The 23,938-nt window shown below is 55.4% G+C and overlaps 4 protein-coding genes across 4 annotated transcripts; 3 read left to right on the forward strand and 1 right to left on the reverse strand.

Annotated features, from left to right (window-relative positions):
- Positions 1 to 935: 935 nt before the first annotated feature.
- TGME49_215620 (hypothetical protein) lies at positions 936 to 7,938 on the forward strand. The gene has a single exon (XM_018779695.1). The coding sequence runs from the start codon at positions 1,235 to 1,237 to the stop codon at positions 7,025 to 7,027; it is 5,793 nt and encodes a 1,930-aa protein (XP_018635688.1). The 5' UTR covers positions 936 to 1,234; the 3' UTR covers positions 7,028 to 7,938.
- Positions 7,939 to 8,141: 203 nt separating this feature from the next.
- TGME49_215640 (zinc finger, C3HC4 type (RING finger) domain-containing protein) lies at positions 8,142 to 17,981 on the reverse strand. The gene is made up of 5 exons (XM_018779696.1): positions 12,814 to 17,981; positions 11,514 to 12,437; positions 10,147 to 10,580; positions 9,607 to 9,760; positions 8,142 to 9,138 (listed from the first exon to the last, which is right to left on the reverse strand). The coding sequence occupies exons 1-5, from the start codon at positions 15,630 to 15,632 to the stop codon at positions 9,054 to 9,056; spliced, it is 4,416 nt and encodes a 1,471-aa protein (XP_018635687.1). The 5' UTR covers positions 15,633 to 17,981; the 3' UTR covers positions 8,142 to 9,053.
- TGME49_215650 (hypothetical protein) lies at positions 15,731 to 16,517 on the forward strand (the record flags this gene model as incomplete). The annotated part of the gene is made up of 2 exons (XM_002370843.1): positions 15,731 to 15,870; positions 16,127 to 16,517. 2 exons carry the CDS (start codon positions 15,731 to 15,733, stop codon positions 16,515 to 16,517), a joined length of 531 nt encoding a protein of 176 aa, XP_002370884.1.
- Positions 17,982 to 19,154: 1,173 nt separating the features above from the next.
- TGME49_215660 (hypothetical protein) lies at positions 19,155 to 23,721 on the forward strand. Its single transcript, XM_018779697.1, has 3 exons — positions 19,155 to 20,969; positions 21,563 to 21,778; positions 22,365 to 23,721. Exons 1-3 carry the CDS (start codon positions 19,954 to 19,956, stop codon positions 23,068 to 23,070), a joined length of 1,938 nt encoding a protein of 645 aa, XP_018635686.1. The 5' UTR covers positions 19,155 to 19,953; the 3' UTR covers positions 23,071 to 23,721.
- The last annotated feature ends 217 nt before the right edge of the window (positions 23,722 to 23,938 follow it).

The raw sequence follows: 23,938 nt of genomic DNA on the forward strand, positions 1-23,938 counted from the left end.
GAACTTGGACACAGTCCGGTCGTCGCTCGCTTCATTGAGGAGGTTGAGCCTTCCTGTGGATCGCATCTGGTTCCTGCTTTCTGGAAAATCAGAGAATCAGTGTTCTCCTCTTCTCACTCTCAAGCTTCTCTCCTTCTTTTCCGCAGGACTGTCGGAGCAGCAAGATAGGAACGAGAAGGCTCGTTCTTTCCACGCGCCTCGCCTGAACTTCTCTTGAGACTTCTGCGGCGCTTCCGGTTCTTCTGCGTCGCAGGAGCGCGAGTGCGGTCAACGGCATCAGTTGCCTGTATTGCTCTTTCTTTCTCCTTCTTTGTTCTTTGTGGTCGTCCTCTTCTCCTCTTCCTTTTCTTCCTTCTCCCCCTTCTCTTTAGCGACTCCGTTTTCTGTCCGGCAAAACCTTGCGGGGTGAGCTCGTCAGTCTCCTGCGAACGCAGAGAAGTTCAGCAGAAGCCGGTCGATGGAGACTTTCAGTGAGATAGTCATCAACGATTTTCTTCTTCTTCTTTTCAGTATTCTCGCTGCTCTTCTATGTCTCCGACGTCCTGGGGATGATCAGGCGTTTCACCGGCGCGTTTCCAAAGTCCAAACTACGCACCAGGTCTTGCCTTCCTTCCGTTTTTTTCTCCGATCTCGCATTGTACTGTTCCCCTCCTTCTTCCTTTTCCTCGTCTTCCTGCGGACTCCGAGCCGAGTCTCAGGGAAGACCGAAAGAGACTCTCTCCCGACTCGCCACTCAGTTTCCTTTTCTCTCTTCCTTCTCTCTCTCTTCTCTCTTTCTTCTCTCTCTTCTCGCTTTCTTCTCTCTTTCTTCTCTCTCTTCTCGCTTTCTTCTCCCTCTTCTCTCTTCCTTCTCTCTCTCTTCTCTCTCTTCTCGCTTTCTTCTCTCTCTTCTCTCTTCTCTCTTCCCTCTCTCTCTCTTCTCTCTCTTCTCGATTTCTTCTCGCTTTCTTCTCTCTTCTCGATTTCTTCTCGCTTTGTCTTCTTACGCTTTGAGTTGGCCGACGCGGGGTGCGCCTTCCACGAAGAAGCGAAGCAAAGAGAGACGACAGGAGGACCGGAAGAGAGACGCAGCGAGAGGGTATAGAGAGAGAGGCAAGCCGTTACAGAGCGAGAGAATACGAGAGCCAGAAGGAAGCCGATTCAAGAATGGAGTCTCTGGAGAGGAGCGGCGTCGCGTCGTGTCTGACCAAGTTGAGTCAATTCACTTTCTCACCCGGAGGCATTCTTCTTTAAGATGGAGCCTGCGCCTGTGTCGCCATCCGAGCGCGAGGGGCGTTGCGTCCTCCCGCCTTCTCTAGTCCCCGAATCGGCTTCTGAATCCGCTGCTTCTCTTTCTTTGTCTCCGAACCTCGCGTGTACTCTCGAACCTCCCAGGTCTCCCGCCGCAGGTGCGTCGACACTGTCCAACAGCGACGCGTACTTGCTGTCTGTCGGACCTGCCCCAGCATCGCCTTGGCCTCCTCCCTCGTCTCCTCTCCCTAATCATGTCTCGCATGTCTCTGACGTTTCCTCTCTTCCACTTTCGCATTTGTCTCCCTCTGCCTCGATCCATCCCCAGTCATCCTGCAGTTCTTCTTCCTCCTCTTCCTCGATTCATCCCCAGTCATCCTGCAGTTCTTCTTCCTCCTCTTCCTCGGTCCATCCCCAGTCATCCTGCAGTTCTTCTTCCTCCTCTTCCTCGATCCATCCCCAGTCATCCTGCAGTTCTTCTTCCTCCTCTTCCTCGGTCCATCCCCAATCATCCTGCAGTTCTTCTTCCTTCTCTTCGTCTGCTTCTTGTGCTTCGTCTGCTTCTTGTGCCTCGTCGGCTTCCTCCTCTTCGTCTGCTTCTTGTGCTTCGTTGCCTCCTGTCGCTGCGGACGTCGTTTCGCCTGCCCTGGAGTCGCTGTTGGGGGCGGAGGCGCCCGAAGATGCTCGCGGGCGTCTGCTGGCCTTCTTGACGTGGAACGACCTGGCGCGTCTGCGTGCGGTGTCCAGACAGCTGAAGCGGCTCGTGGAGAACGCGGCGCTGTCTGCGCGCGCCGTTGTGCTGAAGCGTCGGTGGTGGAGCTCTTGGGCGTCCGCGTCTGCGGCGAAGGTCTCGGCGATGCCGTTCTGGCGGAGCGTCCTCTCTTCGCCGGAGGCTGAACTGCAGGACCTCGTCCTTCACATGGAAGGCGCGCAGGCGATGTCGGACGTGAGAGCGGCCTCCGAGCTGCTGGCCAGACATGCGAGGACTCTCCAGAACTGCGAGATTCACACAGATCCGTTTCCAGGTCCTCTGCATCGCGGCGGACCTTCCTCCTCGTCGGCCTTTCGCTCCCTGCCTGCCCCTCTCGCCTGCGCTGCCGGCGCCGGAGGCGATTCCCCTCCCCTGCTCTTCCCCGCGCTCGGGCGCCTCGTCCTCTCCGGCACCTGGAGTGTCTACTGGCTCGTCGCCCTCACCGCGCCGCACATGGCGAACGCGCAGCCGCCGCGTCTGCGCGCATGCAAGGCCCTCGAGCTCGTCGTCTCCGATCCTGCCCTCGCGCTGAACATCGGCTGCGGCGAGAAGCAAGAAACCGCGGGTGTGCCGGCTGGCGCGCTCGCTCGTCTCGCGCCAGGCCTCGGTCGCGCGTCTCAGCAGCGAACTGCGGGGACTGGAAAGCCAGTCTGCCGGCCCGCCTGCGGAGTCGCTCCGGAGCCTTCGGCCTCTGGACGACCGAGTCGAGGCGCGGGGAACTCCGGCGGTTTCGCTGCTGGACGAACAGCCGAGCGAGCGCGGCGCGGACCGGAGGCCGAGTGCCCTCGAAGCGACGGCCTGCTGCGCGTACACCCACCAGAGCGACGCGACAGTCGTTCTCCGCCATGTCCACTCGGCAGTCGAAGAACGTCGGGACTCGGCGGTGGACTCTGCGCGACAGACTCGTCTCCGGAGTCCATCCGTGACGCTGCCTTCGTTGCTTCCCTCGCGTCGTCTTCGTCTTCCTGCGCCGCTGGCGCCTCTGGCGCGTCTGCCGCGCCCCACCGCGCCTCTTCGCTTCCCCACCAGATGCACGTCCCCCCCGCGCAGCCGTTTGATTGGCTGCTGTACGCAGACAGCATTTTCGCGGCGCTTCCGAATCTGGAGCGTCTCGTTTTCGATGTGCGTGGTGGCGGCAGTGCCTTGCTTTTCCCTCCTTCGCATCCTCTGGCCTCTCAAGATTCACCCTTTGCGGAGCTTCTCCGCAACTCCCAAAGCCGCCGCGACCTCGACGTTGAATCGCGAACCTCCAAAGTCCACCGAGACCCTCCGGGCCGCCTCGCTCACGCTGAGGCTTCCTGTCCGTCGTCTCCATCGTCGTCCCTCTCCTCTTCTTTGCCTGGTGCTTCGCTTCCGCCTCCTTCGTTCCCTCGGTCTTCTCTGGAGGCGCCGAAGCCGCGAGAGTCGCGTCCGGAGACGCCGTGGAGACCCGCGCGTGGAGATAGTTGTCTCTCTTCCGAGAGTGCAGCGCGACAGAGCACACATACCCGAGGCGCATGCAGTGCAGACCCGCTGGGGGTGACGGTGCTTTGGTGGCGTCTCGTCCTGCGCCGCTGCCCGAAGCTGAGGGAAGCCGTCGTCGCTGCAGATGACGCCGACCTGTTTTATGCTCTGGAGGTCGCGCGGGCTCTCGAGAACGAGGCGCGCAGCGAGGCCAGACGAAGGCTCATTTCCTTACGCGGAAACGAAGGAGAACAGGGTACAGAAGAATTGAAGGAGGGAGCAGAAGAGCAGTGTGCGAGAGGAGAGAGTGAGGAGAGGGAAGAAGAGAAGGTTGAGAGCGGGGCGAACAGCGAGCAGCACAGAGAGGAGCCGACAAGAAGGGTGTCAAGAGGGGAGGAGAAAGAAGAAAGAGAAGAAGGAGACAGCAAACGACGAAGAGCGACAGAGAGACGGGCAGAAGATGGTGAGTTTCAGCGTATGCCGCAGGGAAACGGACGCAACTCAAACGGGGGCAGGGACGACAACGGAGAGACAGGAGAGAGACAACGAAAGACGGACGAGAAACAAGAAAAGACGTCGATAGAAACGGAGACCCTAGCAAGAACGCATGCCATGGACGTTGGAGTCGCGCCGACTGGGCTCGCCGAGAAGGAGACTGCATCTGAGGATAGCAGAGTGGTGACAAAGGGCGTTTGTGAAGCGACAGAGACAGACTGGGAGCAGCCGGAAGGAGGACCCTGCAAGCAGGAAAGCGACTATATGTCTTCTGGCGACGCTGAAGTGTCTCCGTTTGCTGGCGCGTCGCCTGCGGTGGCGGAGGGGCTGGCGAAACAGCGGAAGAGACGCAGAAGCAATGCAAACGAGGAGAGGGGGGAGAGCGAGATCTGCGAAAAAAACCAGGAAACGCCTTCTCAGCGATGTCTGGCTCTCTCGCGTGTGACGGCTGTGGGCCCTGGCGCGGATTTCTCGTCGCTCGCGTCTGTCTCGTGTCTCCTGGACGACGAGGTCCTCGTCTCCAACTTTCTCCTCGACGTCGCGGAAAGCCAGCATGCAGCGGAGGGTGTCTCCTTCGACTTCGCGTGTGGGGTGCGGCTCTCCGCCCGTCTCCTAGGTGTCGATACACCCGCCGAAATGGTCCAGAAGCTCCTCCTCCTGCCCGGGGGAGGCCGCCCAGAGGCGGGAGTGGTGCGCGGCGCAGAGCCGCCGAGACGGCCGAGGCACAGAGAGCCGACGCGCAACCAAAGGCATCTGCAAGAAATGCAGACGGCGAACTGTATGCAGTGCTTTTTCTTGCCGATCTTCTTCGCAGGGGAAGGCGGCGAGGCCTCGCTCGACGGCGCAGAAGACACAGACCTCTGCGTGATCCGCAATGGCCTCTTTCGCCGCTCCTGGGTCCGGAGACTCGCCCTCGATAGTTGTACGTACACCGTGACGGTCGCCAGCCACCCGGGCCAGGAGCGGTGCAATCGGGTGTATCTCCACTGGCTCGCTCGGCAAGCTGCGCAGGCGAAGCGGAAGGCGCGTCCATTTGATCGCGTCAATTCGCTGTCGCACGCAAACGCGCGGGGAGAAGGGAATGCGGAGTGTCTCTCTTCAACCGACGCGTCTCGATCAGAGCGTAGCCATGGCGCAGGTCGCTCGGAGTCTCCTTGTCTTCTTCCTCAGTCTTTATCGCCTCCGAGTTCTTCTCATCCACTGTCTCCAGAATCCCCTTCTTCCACGTGCTACTCGTCCTCTTGTCCTTCCTCTTGTCCTTCCTCTTGTCCTTCCTCTTGTCCTTCCTCTTGTCCTTCCTCCTGTCCTTCCTCTTGTCCTTCCTCCTGTCCTTCCTCCTGTCCTTCCTCTTGTCCTTCCTCCTGTCCTTCCTCCTGTCCTTCCTCTTGTCCTTCCTCTTGTCCTTCCTCTTCTTCCGCTCCGTCTTCTGCTGCTTCTTCGTCTCTTTTCTCAGGCCCTCTGTCTGAGGCTTGCTTGCTTCTTCCTTCAGTGCAGTTTCTCGCGCCTGGAGGGCGTCGCGCGCGCGTCTCTGTGGCGGCAGACTTTCTTCCGGTTCTGCGGCTGTTGGTGTCTCCGCCGGTGTTTGAGGCTCGCGCCCAAGGCGCCCGCGGCGAGGGCAGAAGACAGGCCGGGGGGGCGAAGCCAGCGGGAGACACCGGAGAGAGCGCGGAACGCAGAGAGACGCCTGGTTCCTCGCCGGAGAGAGCGGCGGGGGAGAATGTTCAGGACGCGTTTTGCCAGTGGCGCCGACAGACACCCGGCGACGAAGACGAAGGCGGAGAGTCGAATGAAGAGGAAAGAAAGGAAAGCGAGGAACAAGAGACAGACGAAGAGGAGGAAAATGAAGGCGAGGAAGAGCGAAATCGGGAGAAACGGACTCTGCAGACGAGACGGCGTGATGAGGAGGAGACGAGGTCTCCTCCTGTTCTTCTCAATGGAGGACATGTCCAGTCTTCCAGCTGTGGTAGGAGGAAGGTTTCATTGACTTCCCTGCCCCCTTCATCGCCTTTGACTTCTCCACGCGCTCATCCGTCTGCTGTCTCGCGTCCTACGTCCTTTTCTTCGTCTCTCACCTGTTTGTCTGCTATGTCTTCTCCCCGTTCTTCTCTCTCTCCTTCTGGATCTTCTGCGCTCCCCTCCTCTTTGTCACCTCCTCCGGCTTCGTCGCGCGCTTCTGCGTCTGCTGGTCGGCCGCTGTTTTCGCTCGGCTTCGTGCTGGGCGCGTCGCCTTCTGGGAGTTGTTTCATGCGCCCCTGGGATGTTGAGCGAGAGGCGCTGATCGGCATTTGCTTCGACGACGCTTTGCGAGAAAGTTGCCGAGGCGTCGAAATCTTCTTCCGCCTCTCTCCGCTGGACGGCGCGTTCGAGTGTCGGGGCCGGAACTTGCTGCGTTGTCTGACGAGGCTGCGCAAACAGCAGTTCGCGTCGGGAGTGACGGAGGAAGGGAGGCCTCGCGACGCGCTTCTCTCGAAGCCGAGGGAGCGTCGAGAAACAGAGACAGTGGCGGACTCTCGCGCGTCCTCAGAAGCACCCGGAGATCTGTCCTCTGGACGTCACGGCGAGGACGTCTGCGCAGCTCTCTTCCCTGGAATGTCGGGCAGCCCACGGGGCGAGGCGACACTGGCGACGAGCTCGGGGGAGGGGAAGAAAGAGAGAACCGAGCGGCCTCAGATGACTGCGAAGACGCATTTCAGCATCCCAGTCGACGACGACGAGTCCTCGCTGCTTCCCTGCGTCTCGCGTTTGGACGAGGAGACGCGAAAACGCGCCACCAAGTTGACGCCTCCTCGTCTGCTTCTTCTGCGGATTGTCGTTGGGCCGGAAATTCCGGGGGAGAACGTGATCGGCGGCGAGCGCGGAGGCGAACGGGAGATTCAGAAAGACATGTTGTCTTTCCTCGCTGCCTACAGCGACTCGCTGCGTTTCGTCGAAGTCGAGGCGACTCATCTGCGCCTGCGAGAAGAAGACTCGAAACTCCTGTCCCTACACTCCTCGCTAGGTCTGCTGAAAACGCACGCTACGCTCCTCGACGCCGGCTTCCGCGTTCGAGGTCTCTTCCCAGGTGCCTCGCCGAGAGATTTTGTGCGCCTCTACGAACGAGACGCGTAAAGCAGCAGAGGGCGCGGCAGTCCGGCTTCTGAGCTCTCTGCGCGAGGGGAGGGGAGGGCGTCGCTTTCTCGTCGGCTGCCTGGCCAAGCAGAGAGAGAAAATTTGAGCAAGGCCCTCTGCGTCGAAGAAAGAGAGAAGATCGCGAAGAGGGGGACGGCGAACGCGAAGGAGAGAGGGAGTGCAGCACAGGCAGAGAGAAAGAAGGAGAGAGAAAGACAAAAGACGCACACTGAGAAGACGAGCGCAGCGTCGTCTGCGCAAGGCGGAGAAAGGGAGTTCGAGGGAGTGTGAAGGTCTTGTCCTGGTGCAGAGTTCTATCGAAGAAGAATCGACTTGTCAAAGAGCAGCCAGAGGAATCGTTTCTCAGAGCCTGTCAGTGAAATCTCGGATTTGTTTCAGAGTGCGCATCAGACGGAAACTCGCGAATAAAAGAGCAGGGACTTCAGAAGGCAGAGCGGAAGATCGACGAGAAGCACACAGAAATGCATCTGTACAACTGCATGCGCATGCACCTGTGTATGTCCAGGTTTGTGAAGTACCCAGTGTGCAGGAGCTCTGGCGTATATAGAGCAGTCGGGGTATGAACAAAGGACAGATGTTTCGCTTGCCAGACTGGACTGTTTCTCTCTCTCCAGTTGTCTTTTTTTTAGGTCCGAGTGTCGCGAGAGTTCTCTCTCGTCTCGCGCAGACAAATACCGGTGCCTTGTTCGCTTCTGCATGCAGACAATGTTTCCTGACGCGGCAACATCGTGTCGCAGGTTTTTGGTGCAGTTTCCGATCTTTCGAGAATCCGAAACGCCTTTAATTTCCTGACTTCATCGGCCCGGCGCCCGCGCTTCTTCGGACCTCGCGAGTATCGGCAGAAACCTTTTTTTTCACCTCACGCGCGTCGACATCGGCGAGCAGCCCCGCTGCATACATTTTTGCATATATATATATATATATATATATATATATAATATATATATATATATAATATATATATATATATATATTTATAATATATATATACTACATACATATATAGAGAGAGCTTTATAAACAAAGATATTCCTGAGTCGATTTAGGGATAGATGTGCTTTGAGTGCAAGCTAAAATCGGCGTGTGTTTTCCTTCGTCGATCCCCATGTCGATGTTAAAATCTTTTTGTCAATGTTCAGGGATCGCATCACATATATTGATTTATAATTTTACAGATACAGAGGAATGTGTAGATTGATGCAAGTTTATCTGGAAAAGCTAGGCGGTGGTGTACCGTACTGCATGCGAAATAGTTTGGGGGTTGTGTGGGGACTTTCGAGCAGGTCGGCGCAGACTGGAAAGCAAGAGGTTGTTTCTCCCTAGCGTAGAGGAATAGAGGAAGAAGGCAAAAAGCGGAGTTGGGCAAAAACGCGGCAAACGTTGTTTCGTCTTTTCAGAAAAAGAAGCGAGGCCGTTGGCAGTGAAAGGGATTTTTGCACATTTTTTGTGTACAACGATGAACGTTTTTCTCCCGCACGCGTTAAAAAAACATGAGGAAGATGGACGGCGCCACCTGCCTGGAAAGTCGATGAAAGACAGTTGTGTCTCCGCCTCTTCAGAAGCAAAACGAAAGAGAGACTTTCTTTCAGATGGCCCTCGAATCCTCAGGTTTCGCTGTACGTTCCTCGCAACCGCATATGCCGCCTGGCCTCTCCGAAGAAGAGCCTCTGTCATCTACTTTCGGAGAAAAGGAAAAGAGGAAACGAGAGGAAAAGGAAAAAGCAGAAGCGACGAAATGAAGCGCTGGACGAAGGAGTGAGCACGAGACGAGAACGTTGCAGTCGCCGTTGAAGAAAAAACGAAATCCGCGTCCGAAAGAACGGTTTGAGGACAGTCGGAACTTTGGCGTTTTTCGGACCGATTTCTGCGCGTTTGGATCCGTCGAATTCAATCCGTCAACTCGCGAGTTTCGCTCGCCTCGCCTCCCGCATGCTTGCATGTTCCATCCTGCCCGTCCTCTGTGAAGTCTTGTTATCTAGCGCTTTCCTAGCTCGCTGCCCCCCAGCTACTGGCTCTCCGCGATGGGGAGAAGAAGAAGAGCGGACGCTTCCTGCGGCGCGCAGCGGACCAACAAGTTGTCCACGAAGTCCCTGAAAAAACGAGCAAACACAGAAGCATGCGCATGCAGCGGCAGATCTTCTCTTCCCTCCACCTCGACGCCGACAAACACACAGACATCCCTGCAGACAGAAAGATTCTGTTGCCGCCGCGTAACAGTTTAGCACACCGAAACAAAAGAGCAATCGATACAAAAACATATACACATAGAGAAGTACAAATCTACAAATAAATATTTACAGACGCAAACAATAAGAGATATAACCATTCAGATGTCATTCAGATGTATACAGATCTACAAACCAGTGGCGAGCCGGACAAACAGATTTCGACACAGAAAGCGAGAAGGTTTCCTCTTCGTTCCTAGCCCAGATCCTGTCTGCACACTATTAACGAAATTTTCCGAATAATACGAAACGGCTCACGTTCTAGAACGCGATTTCCCTCGCTTTGAGGAAGAAAAAGATCTGAGTTATCTTTTAATTCTTGCCGAGACTCACCAGCTGCTCCACTTCGTGGGGTGGTATTCTTTGTCTCGAATTTCCTCAAGAAGACGAAGCATTTCTTCAAAGCAGTGAACTCCATCCTCCGGCGACGAGAGACCAGCAGACACAACGAGCGTCGTTCCACCTTCGCTCTCTGCGGCTTCCAGTCCTGAAAGAAAAACAATCTGAAAGGTTTTTGACCCCAGTCGCTCGACGCTTCTCGTCCTCACTTCTGATTTTCCACTCTTTCCCTACATCCACATCAACCACTACACAGTCAATTACACATGCAGGCACAAATATGCATATATATAGATAGATATTTGTATACACACACAATATATATATGTGTGTACATACAGATATACATATATATGCGCATATATATATGCACATGTATATGTATCTATATATATATATATATATATGTATATATATATATATATATCAACGTGTACATGAATGTATTTCTGTAGGGTCGTTTCGCAACGGGTTTGGAGGACCGTTTGTCGTCCATTTTTGTCTCCGGGTGGGAAATCTTTTTCTTCTTCTCACCCGGGGGGCGTTGTCTGTAGAAGTGCCACTGAATGCCGACGTCGCTGCGAAACTCGAGAGAGAGAAAGCCGATGTTATCAGGCTGCAGAGACCCGACGCCCAGGCCTCGCTGTGCAGCAGCCTCTCTGTCTCTCAACTGCAATTCGAGAAGCAAGACCGGAAGAGTCTCGTACCGAAGTCTCAGCTGCTTCGGCGAAGGCAGAGGACTCGCCAGCGCTGGGAAATGGGGGAGCTGTCTCTCCTCGAAAGAAGAAGAGGAAGAAGAGGAGGAAGAGGGGGAAGAAGGGGAAGAAGAGGAGGAAGCGAAGGCAGTCGAAGACAGAGGAGAGAAGACGGAACGAGAGAGAGACTCTGAGGAATCAGTTCCAAAGAGAGAACGCCACCACTGGGCCGTGGAGAGGAGCATCTGCGCAGCGGGGCGGAGAGCTGCTCGACTGCGAAAAGAAAAAAAAACGCATGCAGAACGAAATTTGAGAAATGGAACTTCTCGTTCGCATGTCCAGCGAATGTTTCTTCCTGCGGCGCGGGGGTCGTCTCTCCAAAACCACTCAAGGAGCAAGAGCTACTTCCTCGGCTATCCCCCTTCCCCCAATCGTTTGCCTCGCATTACCGTCAGAGCGCAGAGAAAGGCAAAAGCAGATTCAGAAACATGCAAATCCATATATATATATATATTTATATACATACACATATAAATGTACTTATTTGCCCAGAGAGAGACGCGGGTCTCTGAGGGTTACAGAGACAGATGTCACGAGACGAGCAAATGTTCACCAGGAGTATGAAAATATTGAGACACACACGCGCGAACCTCTAAGAATAGTTTGTACGTGTGGGTAGACATAAATATACATACATATGAAGAAATAAATTTACCAACATACATATGTAGAAATAAATATACCAACATACATATGTATAAATAAATATACCTACATACATATGTAGAAATAAATATACCTACATACATATGTAGAAATAAATATACCTACATACATATGTAGAAATAAATATACCTACATACATATGTAGAAATAAATATGCCTACATACATATGTAGAAATAAATATACCTACATACATATGTAGAAATAAATATACCTACATACATATGTAGAAATAAATATACCTACATACATATGTAGAAATAAATATACCTACATACATATGTAGAAATAAATATACCAACATATGTAGAATTAAATATACATAAATATATATATATATATGTGTGTGTGTGTGCATGCAGTTGTGTAGACATTTGCCCAATAAAAGTACGAATATATAAATATGTATGTGTATGTAAACATGTTGATACGCGGACACGAGTAAAGCCGTGCATGCAATGTCATTTGATGTGAGTCTGACTTTCGATCCTCGGCATCGAAGAGACAGAGGAAGATCGTTTTCACTCCGACTTCGAATCGGGGGAAACGTTCAGCTGCACCAAAGCCTCCACATCGCCTCGCAATCCACCACGCTGCCGTCGCTGCAGCATCTCTCTCTGCCTTTGAATGCAGACTGAGGCGCTCTCCATCTTCTTCTCTCGAGTCCCTACGCTCCGCCTCCTCGCCCTGCTCTGGCTTCTCTTTCTCCTCTTTCTCCTCTCGCTCCTCTTTCTCCTCTCGCTCCTCTTTCTCCCCGGTCCGGCTCTCGCTCGTCTCCTTCCTCTTGTCTCTCTCCCCTCCGACCCGAGGGGGCACCGCTGCGAGAGACGCAGCCTGAGAAGAAGAACGAGGGGAAGCGGGGGAGGACGAGTCCGCGGAAGGAGATGGAGAGAGACTGTCTCCTCCACGCAGAGACGCCCTCCGGCGAAAGAACATGCCCGCCATATGTCGAACCAAAGACGCCCTGCCGGACCTGCTCGCACGCTCGCGAACTGCAGACGGAGGAGACGGCGCAGGCGCTGGAGGAAGAGAAGGAGAAGAAGAAGAAGGCGCATAGCCAGAAGAAGGAGACCCGCTTCTCAGGCAGGCCTCACCCTCCAACCGATCTGCGCCGGAAGCGGAGGAAGACGCAGCGGAGGAAGAAGAGGCAGCGGAAGAAGAGGAAGAGGAAGAAGACGCAGCGGAAGAAGAGGAAGAGGCAGAGGAAGAAGATGGAGAAGAGAAGGATGGATCGATCGCCACACCGGTTCCTTTGATTTCGCGCGAGCAGGACTGAGTCGAGGAAGATATGGGCGGCATCCCGTCTTGCTCGAGAGAGCGAAGAAATTGGCGCAAAGACGGACAGTCGCCTGTGGGTCGAGGTACACGGACGATCTGCTGCGGCCGAGAAGGATGCGTGCATGCGCTGCAAACAAGCAAAGCAAACGCATGCGTTTTCTGTTCTCAAGAAACGTTTCGTCAACCACATCACTCGCCGCGCACTGGGAGTCTGCGGCATCTCGCATTCTTCTCAGGCGCTGACGGGAGAGACACCCGAGAAGCTGGAGCAGGTGAAAAGAGACAGATCCAGGAAAGACGACTTTGAGAGAAGACCTGCAGAGAACGGTTGCAACCTTCCACGAGAGCAGTTTGCGAAAGGGGATTTGACATATTTTCGTCAACCCCCTTCAAGTCCTTCGTTGCTTCTGACGTATCAAAGACGCCGGTGACACAAACAGTTCGAAACGCAGTCACGGCGAAGCTCATGTGACTTGAGTTCTTGAAGAAGGTTGCCTCTCTACCAGTTAAGAAGGAGATTGCAGAAGTCTCTGCAGTTCCAGCCAAGGACTCTGTAGGGTCGGTGCTGAACTTGGAGCAGAAGTCTCAGGAGGACGCGACCAGGAAGATACACGACCTGAAGATCTTCTGCCTTGACTCGCGCTCTGTCTCCCGCGCGCGTCTCGCCTCTCCGCCGTCTGCGACCGTCTCTGCGAGCGGCCTCCGCGTCGCTTCGAGTCCTCCTCGACAGCCTCTGTCTCTCGGGAGAGCTCTCCGCGTCCTCCGTCTCTCCACTTGGAAGGAGGAAAGCTGGCGGACGAACGTCCCCGTCGGTCTCCGAGGAAGCTCCGGAAGCCGCTGCGGCGCCCATCGGAAGTTGACAAGGCGAGGAACTCGAGAAGGCTCGGGCGCCGTCGGCGATCGCGGAGGCAGACCTTTCGCACGCATCCTCAGTGCGATAGACAAACATTTTGATCGCTGACGACCGGAACGCGGGGAACGCTCGAGACACTCGCCAGTCCATTCTGCCCCGGCCTTCCCCAAGCCACTCGAGCGACAAGAACGAGACCTGCGCCCGCGAAGACTCAGCCTCCGAGTCGCTTGAAACCTCGCCGTCGCCGCCTGCCGCCCTGTCCGGTGGGTCTCCATCCGCGCCGCCAGGAAACCAGCTCGCGAAGCCGCTCTGCTGTGCGTTTCTGCAGGCCTCTGCGGAGTCTGCAGCGCGTTGTTTCGCGCGTCTGGCGCGCCGTTTCTCGGCCTGCGCTTTTTCGTCGGGACTGGGGCGGAATTCGAGGACGGCCTGCACATGAGCGAAGGTGCCACTGCCGAAGAAGAAGCCGCCGACCGCGCCCGCTGTGTTCTCCATCCGGTGCGTGATGATGCAGAGCCGCGTACACACTCCGAAGGCGACAGGGAAGGCCCCCTGAGCGTCGGGTCGGAGGCGACAGGGTCTCCGATCAGAGCCGCAAACGGATTCTTCGGCTTCCGAACTCGCCTCGCTCCCGTCGTGGAGATGCGCGCGAAGAAAGGCAATCAATTCTTCCATCCCCTCGATCTGAGAAGACTCCGAAACTCGCGAGTCAGATGTTCCCGGTGTCTCGCCCACGGCCGCCTGCCGCTCTTCTCGGTCTCGCCGCTCTTCGCGCTCCAGCGCCTCATTCTGTCTCCGCAACTGTCTCTGCTCTTGCGCATGCTGAACGCGCAGCAGGCGCGCCGCCGGCTCGCGTCCCCGGTCCGACGCTTCTTCCTCGCGCATCCCCGAGGACGTCTCCGACTCGCCGCTGGGCTCCGCGAGCCTCTGGCTGCCTGGAGCCTGACCGGGGGGACGGAAGAATGCGTCGCGCGCTTGACGCTCGGCCTGTCTTCTCCTCTCCACCTCCGTCGGGTGGCGGTGTGCAGCCGGCGGCGAAGAGGCCGCAGACGCAGAAGATGACGAACAGTGTTTCTCGATGGGATCGGTGCGTCTGAGATGTCTGGCTATTCGTCGACAGCGGCGGGCGTTGTGGTTGCTGGTCCACGAAGAGAGAGGGCCTTGCCAGTAGCACTGCGTGCAGGTGACCGGGAGGAGGTTGTAGTTGAGAGAAAAGTCGACAATTTTCTCGCTCGAAGACTCCTCGACAGGCTCGAGTTGCTCTGCGTACACCGGACCTCGACAGAGAGGGCACATGCTCGTCCGCAGCAAGACAGCGAGCATGCAGTCGCGGCAAAAAACGTGAAGGCAGGGCGTCACGACGGGTCTGAGGAGCAGCTCGAAGCAAACAGGACACTTGAAGTCTTCCTCTGTGTAGAAAGTCGTCACCGTTTTCGCTTTTCTCTCGCCCACCCCAAAGAGGCCAGCTGTCCCAGGAACCACCTGGACGCGAGCGACTTTGCGATTCCGCAACAAACGCAACGCCTGCTCCTGCAGCTGCGGTCGGACGTCTCCTGGGTCGTTCTCTCCCGGGAGAAGTCCGACAGCGCCGCCAGCCGAGTGCAGCAGGTACACCAGACTGGAGATGGCCCCGTCGGAGGAGAGGAGCAGCGGCGAGAGGCCGCGCTGCAGCGCATCGACAGCCGAGGAAGAGGCCAGCGACGCAGACGCGCCGAGAGTCGCCAGCTGTCTCTGCAGGCGCTGGCGTTGCTGCGGCTGCCGCAGGAAGCGGCGCGCTGCGAGGGCTGCGGCTGCTGCGGATCGAGAGGCCGTGGAGGCAGAGGCAAAAGGCAGGAGAAACGCCGGTAGTTCCTCTGCAGGCGCATGGTCCCGGCGCTGCTGCCGCCCGCTGTTGAGACTCCGCGAACGGCGCGCGGCCTCTGTGTGGACGACGCGGGGGTGCCCTGGAGACACTTCGGAGCTCTGGGCTTCGCGGCCGCGATGCCACAGCGCTCGAGCAGACTCCCCAGGCTGCAGCTGTCGCCTCAACCGACGCCCGTTTGGCAACGCAACGATCGTCATCACAGCCTCTCGTTGACGTTCCGCTTCTGACGGACGCGGCAGACGGCGGGAGGGGTGTGCAGGCAACGCAGAAGAAGAGGAGAGAGAAGAAGAGGAGAGAGAAGAAGAGGAGAGAGAAGAAGAGGAGAGAGAAGAAGAAGAGAGAGAAGAAGAGGAGAGAGAAGAAGAGGAAGGAGAAGATGGGGAGGAAGGAGAAGAGGGGGAGGAAGGAGGCTGAGGAGGGAGACGAGAAGTTCGAGGTCGTGTGGTGGAGGAAGATGCAGCGGAGACAGAGGCGGAAGAAGAAGAAGAAGAAAAGGCCAGTTCTTGACGTCGCCGTTCCTGTTGACGGACTTCGTGTTCACGCCATAGGCGTCGCTGCTCCTCCTGCAGCCGGCGGAAGTCCTCGGGAGGCATGGAGGAAAAATCCATTTTGGAGAACCGGAAGAGAGGAGGCGGTGCGAGAGTAGAGCAGGGCGAGGCTTCGGCGAGTTAGAGACAGAGAAGGACGAACACGGACATCAAAAAGCATGCAGGCAGTGAGAGGATTCGCGCATGCATTGAAGGTCACCAGAGAGTTGATCGGATTTCCGGAGCAGAGCTCACGGACCGAGAAACCGAAATGTGCGTCGAACCGGAAGAGAGAGCGGTGCCTGAAGGAAGCGGGGTGGTACGGAAGAGAAGAGCGAAGACGAGGAACGCGGAGAGCCCACGGTCAAGGGGAGGTCAGGGAGTGTTGGAGGGGAAGGCGGAGGAAGAAACTGAGACGAAAGAGCATGGGAAGGAGGTTCTCAAAGCGGCCTCTGTGGCGTTGCCTTGCTCCTAGCCATATCGAGACCACGGAAGGCGACCCCGCAAGCGGCGGCGAACGGAGAATCTCGTGAAAGGGAACTCGCTCCTGAAATCAAGATGAGTTGAAGATTCAGTCCAGCCACAGGCGCAGTTTCTGAGGTGTATGTACACCCGAGCGCTTTGAGCTGCTGCGCCGCCGCGCCCGGAGTAAAAAGTCGCTGGAAGGCCGTCCAGGCGTCTTCAGCGCTGGAAATCGACAAGGGCGGCGACGACAGTGGAAGAAGAAGCGGGAAAAACGCAAAGATGGGCGGCTTCCGAAAGCGGTTCGTGAAAATTTGCGACCAAAGAAGGTCGGCGGCTGCTGAAATGTGCAGTGATTCTTCAAACCGATGCTGCGACAGTTGCAGATCGCTGCACGAGCAGCTGACGCAGCTTGTGCGACGAAAGGTTCCCCTAAACGCGGCGGGAAAAACGCAGCGGAACCGGCTCGGCGTTCTCCAGCGGAACCCCCCAGAGACTCGGTAAAGACCCGCCGGCACCTTTCTCGTTTTTTCGCGGAGAATTCGCACGAAACGTTGCAAGACAAGAGAGCCACGCAGCTGCCAGTCCACCGGTGGTCGTCTCGTAGAAACCGTTGTGCGCACAAAAGGGACGCGCGATTGCGAGGTGCTCTCGACTGGTGGCACCGTGCGGCCGCAAGGTGCCGGAAAAGTAGAAAACTCTCCACTTTCGCGGGCGTTCTCGTTCCAAGAGCTTCTCCGTTGTCTAATGTGAGTTGCTTCGATTCGGAATCAAGCCGCAAACGGCCTCCGTCCCGCCAGAAAAGATTGAGGGCTCTCGACTCTTTTGCGTGCTGGCTGGCCAACTGTGCGGCGCCACACGACACGGTCATGCGTTCTTGCGCTCTCCGTCTTCTTCCGCGCCTCCAGCGCAGCCGTCCCAGGGAAGTTGTGGACCCAAGCCGTGGAGGAAAAAGCACAGGTTTCTTCTTTGTGGTCGACAGTGCCTTTTAGTCGTGTGAAGTTCCAAGGCAAGCCGAAAGGCGCGGAAGTCCCGTACCCCCCGGAGTGCGGCTGGCTCAGGTACAGACTACCTCGGAGTCAGAAGGGGGGTTTCTGGAAGAGACTGTTTCATGTCCGAGGCAGCTTCTCGCAGAGAACGCAAAGAGCCGAGAAAACCAGTCGACGAGTACGTTTAGCATGCACTGGGGAACTTTCCAAAATTTCATAATTCACGCGTCTGTGTGGCGAGGCTCGCACTTTCGTGAACTCGGTGACCTCCGATACCAGACGGCAAAAAAAACGAATCCTGGCTACGAACCGCCGGAGCGTTTTTCCTGGAGTGTGTTTAAGCGCAGCGAGTCGATGCTGCGCTCGTTTTTTGAGTGTTTGGAGTCTTCTCCGATGTTGAGAAAGCAGTCGACGCCACCCTGCGTGCAGCGCGGACAGACGAGACATTGCGAATCAGTTCTCGCCGATGCCTCGGGAAGACTTTATACCGGCAAGTTTGAAGGGCTGCTCTGACCCTGCGATGCTTTTCACTGGCGCTGAAGTTCAGACAGAATCGTGGTAGACACCAGCTTCACAGCTGCCCCAATCGCAGCAACTTCAGGCTGCCACTGAGCTTTTTAGATGCGCAGCTTTGGGATACAGTTTTCACACCATTGACAACTCGAGGGAGGAACGTCTGGCATCGCGGGTGACGAGCCGGCAAAATTCGGGAAAAGCAGACAAGATATGGTAACGCTGCCGCCCAGAGAGTTACGCGCAAACCGAACCACGGACTCCAGTGAATGCTTCGAGCAGCTCGTGGAAAATGCTAGGTGGATCGATGTCCGGTTTGAGGACAGAGTTTTTTGTTTTACACTTGATGCCGTTGCATGCATCGGCAGAACCCATTATTCGACTCCTTGCTTTGTTCACATGGCACAACTCACATCGCCCGGTAACAGGAATGGAAATCCGCCACTGTAATTTCATCGCTCCAGCGCCACGCACTGTGTGCCCTGCCGGTGTTGCCTCTGATTGCTCGCCAGCTGTTAAAAGCTGTTAGCTAATCGAGAAAGTGTCATCGTTTGCCCTTGTAAGATGATCATCACAACTGTAGATGACACAGGCATTGAGCATTTGTCACTAACGTAGGAGGATGAAAGACAACTTTAAGCGCGGCATCCATACCTGCAGGGTGCTAGTGTTTCAGTGACGCGTTGATGGTATTCACACCCACAAACATACAGAAAAAGGCCGGCGAAACATTTTTTGTGGCGTTGTTCGAAAGGGGGCGTGGTTCCCGTGAAGCTGTCACCGCGACACCGACAGCTTTTTTGCGCAGACTTGAAGCACTGGTTTTAGCAGAAGGCTCATCCGGCAGTGCGTTCGTATGGTGGCTATGCTGCCAGGGAGAGATTTCGTTTTTCGTGGAGCTTCTTCGACGAATCAACGTGGCAAAAATGAAAAAAATGAAGGACCTGTGACTGCGCAACAGGCTGTCGGCCCTCACAGAACGCTCTTGCACCTTAGGGCTTCTCGCCTCACTTTCACGAAATGTAGAAGTGTACTTTCATGTGTTTCACTGTAGTTCTGCGTAATTTAGTTCTTGCGGTGTGAGAGATGATAGGCCTATTTCAGATCTATTTACCGCCGACAACACGGTACTCTCGCTCGACTCTCTGCGTAGGGTCATGAAGGGCATCATAGACACCCAAGAGGTAACTTCCAACTCGGTTTTAATCCCAAAAAGAGAAAAACATTAATTGCTCCTCGAAAGAACCCGTAGGTCTGTGCAGGAGGGCCGAGAATTTCTGACATTCCTGCAACCGGGACTTCGAAACTTCGACTGTTTACACACAGTAGACTGAAAAAGAAAGTTCGGAAAAGGGGCATCGGCGCTACCCTTCCAATGTGCGCTTTCAAGAAAGTATCACTGATCGCGCTGAAACATTTCCCCTTCGTTTGCATTCTTCCCCCTTTTTTAAACATCAGACATTTCCCCGAGACTCAACGCCTGTCTCGTTTTTTCCATGGTCCATCTCGCGCCGGCAACGTTGCACAGCGGAAAGCTGGTGTGCATGCACTCCGCGGGTGTTTTTCCTGTTGACGCGTTCTCTGCAAAGGATGCCCGTCGGTTTGCCGTCCCGTTGTCCTGAAAACAATCTTCGCTTCTCAACATTGGAGAGCAACACCTCCAGCTTTAGGAGATCAGGTGAGCTCTTCGATGTTTCCTGCGCCCGCCGTCGCCGACAGTCGGCACATGCAGTTTTCAGGTGTGTCTTCCTCGACCGTGAGAAATCTTTCTTCCGTGTCTTTCGACCCAGCTTCTCTTTCCACAGAAGCAGAGAGGACGTCAACATGCTGGTGAGTGAGGACTCTCTGGAAAATCCTCGGTGCTGTCTACGAACTCGGGCAAAGGGACTTTGACCTGCCGCCAGGCTCCCGAGGAGCGGCGGCTGTTGTGCGAGGAAGCGGCCGCAGACTCAAACAGCGCGTGTGCTGTGGACAGGAAAAAAGATTTCTGATAAGTGAGGATCTTCTGAATTCACAAGGGCTTCGACTCTCGAACAAGCTGGCTCTCTTCCGATTCGACTGGCCCTCATCCGAGCAGAAGAGAAACGCGCGCGTCAGGTCACAAGCCGTCACCCGCCGAATGTCGAAGGCTAATGCAGAGGACTTATCTTTGGAAGACAGAAGAGCATCTTCTGAGGTTTTCAGTAACAATTCGTGGACGAGAGATCTCCGAACTCCTCAACGTTGCCCCGATGTTCTCTGAGCACCAAGGTAGACACTATCACGGACTTGTCCCGCGTGGTGGATGCCTCTAAATCCCGACGTTTCTCTGCGATTCGTCGATTGAAGGACTCTCCGTTTTTTGCAGTTCCGACTGTGAGAAGCGGTCGGTAGAGAGCATCCATGCTTGTCTGTACGCCCCCCAGGAAGGTTCTGGGGTCTCGTTTCCTCATCAGTTCATGAAAACAATGGCAAAAGCTTCTCGAGTTCTCCACTTTCTCTCGGCCTCTCGTCCTTGCTGTCACTCTCCTCTCACCTCTCTTCGCTCCTTGTCTTTGCTGGTGTCGATCCCTTCGCGTTACTCTTCTTCCTCTTTCTCCTCTCTTTTCTCTCCTTCCCTGCCTTTTCCTCGACCTCGCCACTGCTCTTTTCAACGAAACTCGCCTTCTTACAGACTTGCCGCACTCACCAGCCGCGCATCTCCGCCATGCTCCCGACAGTCTCAGGTACGTACACCTGAGCGTCTGCCCCGCCGGTTCGTGGCAACGGCGCCGCGTTGCTGCTTTTTGGTGGGCCGCGAGGCGCGTTCTCGCGAGGCGCATGCAGTCGTTTCGGCATGTGGAAGAAGGCGGCAGACTCCCTGGGACAACGGGGAAAGTTCTGTCCAGACTACGCGACGACGCGCGAGACAAGAGTCCAGCACACAGCTGTCTTTTCTTGGCCGTGAGTTCTTCTCTTCTGCAGCTTCGCGTTCACACTCTGCAAGCCGAGAGAACGGACTGCGGAGGCTCTTCGGAGCAGGAGAGGAGGCTTTCTCTTCGTCTCTCCAAAGTGCTCATTCCTCCCGTCCTGGCAACCAGTTCATTCTCGCCTTTCCAGCTGTCTCCGCAGCTTCTCGCTGCCTGCCAGGGCTCTCTGTACACCCGAGCGGCCTCTGTGCCGCGAGGCGCCATTTCTCCAGTTTCCTAGAGACCTCTGCGAGAGCGTACCTGTTGCAGCCGAGGTGTACGTACACGGCAGAAGGCGCCGAATCGGAAGATGGCGGGGGTGTGGGGGCTGCTTCTCTCACTTGGTCTTCTCGTGAAAAAGAGGAAGTTCCCAAGACCACAGAGCCGCCGTGTCTGCAGGCGCCCGCGGATCTCCTGCCCTCCGAGCGACCTCTGCTCTCTTTCGAACTCTATGACGCAGTCAGTCACAACTTCAGCTGCCGCGCCTCTGAGGCTCTCGGAGACAGCGGAAATAAACTTCCACCGAGGTAAAGAGAAACTCACTTTCTGCTTCACGTCTCGCCCTCTTGACCAAAGACGAAGTGCCGAGAGTGCCGTGACCGCGAGAAAGGCACGACGAAGGGGATTCTGTTCCTCTCCTTCTCGTCTCTGCTTTTACTGCATGCAGTCTACCAGTGGCTCTGCACCTGGCCCGTCGGCTTTCTTCTTCTGTTTACTCTATAGGAGGTTCTCTGGAGTAGAGTCCTCGAGACCGACAGCAGTCTCAGCTGAAGGCGTCTCGCAGCTTTCTTAGCCTTCTCTCTGGAAAGTGTCTGCACTTAGGAAACAAAAAAAAACTTAGGAAACGGTGATTCTCCGAACGCCCGCGACCACTGAAACGTTCGGGTCTCCTGCGGAGCATGCAATTAAATACTCAATGGCTTACCTATCGAATTTCTGAGAAGAAACAGGAGCGTACCCAGGTAGCTTTGTGCCCTCCACTCGACTCCAGACACTTGCTGCAGACACAGGGCCTTTTGATCTAAACGCATTGTCCACTGCGTAGGTGATTTTTCCTCAGAAAGGCTAGAAGAACTCGTGTCTCAGAGAAGCGTTGCGGTTCTGCGTTGTCTGTTCCCAGGTACTTTCAGTGGGTGATCGACGGCGCGGCTTATCTGCTTTTGGGGGGTCTTCTCGCAATTGTCTCGGCAGCTCCGGCGACAGTTGTCGAGCGTCGCATCGACATGCACATCAAAACACTGGCACTGACATCAGCCATGTACGGCGGCATTGCGTTCTGGGGCTTCGAAGCTGCTCGCTTCGGCCGTCTCTACGTCCCTCCGGCGGGGCCGACGAGGTGAGGAGGAGAGAAGGACTCAGTTTCGATATCAAATCGGGTTCTATTCCATCTTCCCCGTCCAACGTTCAGTACAGAAGCTGTTGTAGAAAAAGCTTCCTTTCTTTGCTATTCTGCCTCGCCTTTCCTTCGCTTCCTCTTCTTCCTTTTCTTCTCGCTGCTGTCTCTGCATGCACCACACCCTACAACGTGGATCCGTCAACACACATTCACGATCGAAACGATGGATCTCACTCGTTATCTATGTGCTCGCCGGAGAAGCTGAATACTCCTCTCTCAGAGAATGTTCCTTCCAGTACAAGCATGCCGATCTCCCTTCATCTGAATAGTCGGTTTCTCATTTGTTCTTTAAACCGAGCGCTATCAGGATCTTTGTGCTAACACTCCGAGAGAGGCTCTTCATGTGGTGGAAGGAACGCTTTTATGTTCAACAGTGCCACAGATAGACTCTAAAGTCGCATTCTCGTCTCCAGCTACCGCAACAGTTTCGCGGGTGTTTTCATAGGTAAGACACCAAGGACTCAGACGTTTACCTCGAGGGCGTCTATAAAAATGAAAGAAGCGGTCTCATGCTTTCCTCCTTTAGGTACCTTCTCGGCTTCTGCTCCTTGGGCCTCTGCACCCTACCTCCGATACTATGTGAAATGTTCTCTCCCGCTGTCGGCTATGCATGCCTGACTGCTCCACTTGCTTTCCACGTCCTCGCGGCCGCCTACTTGAAGCGTCCTCCTTCGTCTCTCTTTTCTTACTGGAACAAAGCTGCCTCGAATCCAAAAGCCCAACCAGGAAGACCTCGTCTTCGCGGTCCGGCGAAGCTTTTCGCGTCTTCTTCTGCTTCTCCCGCGTCTTGTCCCCCACACCACTGCGCTTCTCAAGGCTCAACTTCTTCTGGGTCGCATGCTTCTTTACCGTCTGTTTCACGCCTTTCGGTTTTTGATGTCTCGTCTCTCAGCGTCCATGCGTTTCCTCCGGTCGGTGGTGGCTTTCTGCCTCAGTGGTGGGGTGCGACCGTCAGCCACAAGTGTCTGTTGGGTTTTTCGCTTTTTTCCACGGGAGCGGGGATCTACGTCGCGAGAAGAGTTGAAAAGACCGCAGGGAACGAGGCTCTGGCAGATACACAGGAAAGAGGGCCACAACGTTCCTTTCTCTCGACTCTCCGGGCGCTCTGGCGAGGGGCGGCAGACGCACAAACAGAGGATGCAAGCGCCGCAGAAGCAGACGCGCGTGTCGTGCGGCGAGCACACGAGCGGCTGAGGGAACTGGCTAAGAGAACGCAGAGCAATAGTGAGTAGAGAAACAGGAGAGAAAAAGACACTGCTCATGCACTGCCGTCAAGACAACAACTGAAGCGCGTCTCTGAGGTGCACATCTGGAAATTTGGGGGTTCTCGTTTCTGTGAACGACCTGTTTTGGCGGAGGCTCGACTTCACGTTGGTCTGCTGGTTCGGATTTTGGAAGACGGAGGAATACAGAATGGTGGAAGGGGGACAGACCGCTGGCAAAGTGGAATGTTATTGTTTTATGCAGGAGGGTGACGTGCTTCGGAGAACTGGGGTCGACGGTAGGAGGTATATTCATACCTCGTCCGCGTATTGTGGCAATCATTAGATTTAGAGAGTGTCGCTGTGTAAGTGGTCCGCGATCCAGAACAGGTTTCGTTTTCGGGTGCTCGAAAGCCAGGGCAGAATGCTTTGTCTTTGTCAGAGGCAGTTCGAATTGGAGGGAACCCGCGCCCAGCAACGGGGTGTCTGTACACCCGACGCACGTAGACTGAAGGTTTCGTGAAAGAGCCCGGCTCGGAGCATTCGTGTTTTACTGCCGTGGATTTCAAGTGGCTGTTACATCGTATATGCCTCGACAAAGAGCATAGTCGGAGGCGCCTACCTCAGGTTGAAATACCTCATGAAAAAAACAAGACGCAGTTCGGATTGACTGCCGTATCGTGCATGTCTTACGTTACGGTATCCGAAGTGCACTTCTAGCCGCGTACCGGTTTCTCCACTCCTGGCTTCTTGTGGGCAAGCAGTCCTGCATTTCTTCCACTGGTGAGTGATTTGTCAAGGCTTCTCTGCTGGCTGTTTAACCTTGCGGGGCGCGCGTTGCTTTCTCTGAGATTCGCGTCTCAAGGAGTCGAGAAACACGGGTAACAGCGAATACAAA

The sequence above is a fragment of the Toxoplasma gondii genome, chromosome X (genome assembly GCF_000006565.2).
Source record: "Toxoplasma gondii ME49 chromosome X, whole genome shotgun sequence".
In the NCBI taxonomy this organism is placed as follows: domain Eukaryota; phylum Apicomplexa; class Conoidasida; order Eucoccidiorida; family Sarcocystidae; genus Toxoplasma; species Toxoplasma gondii.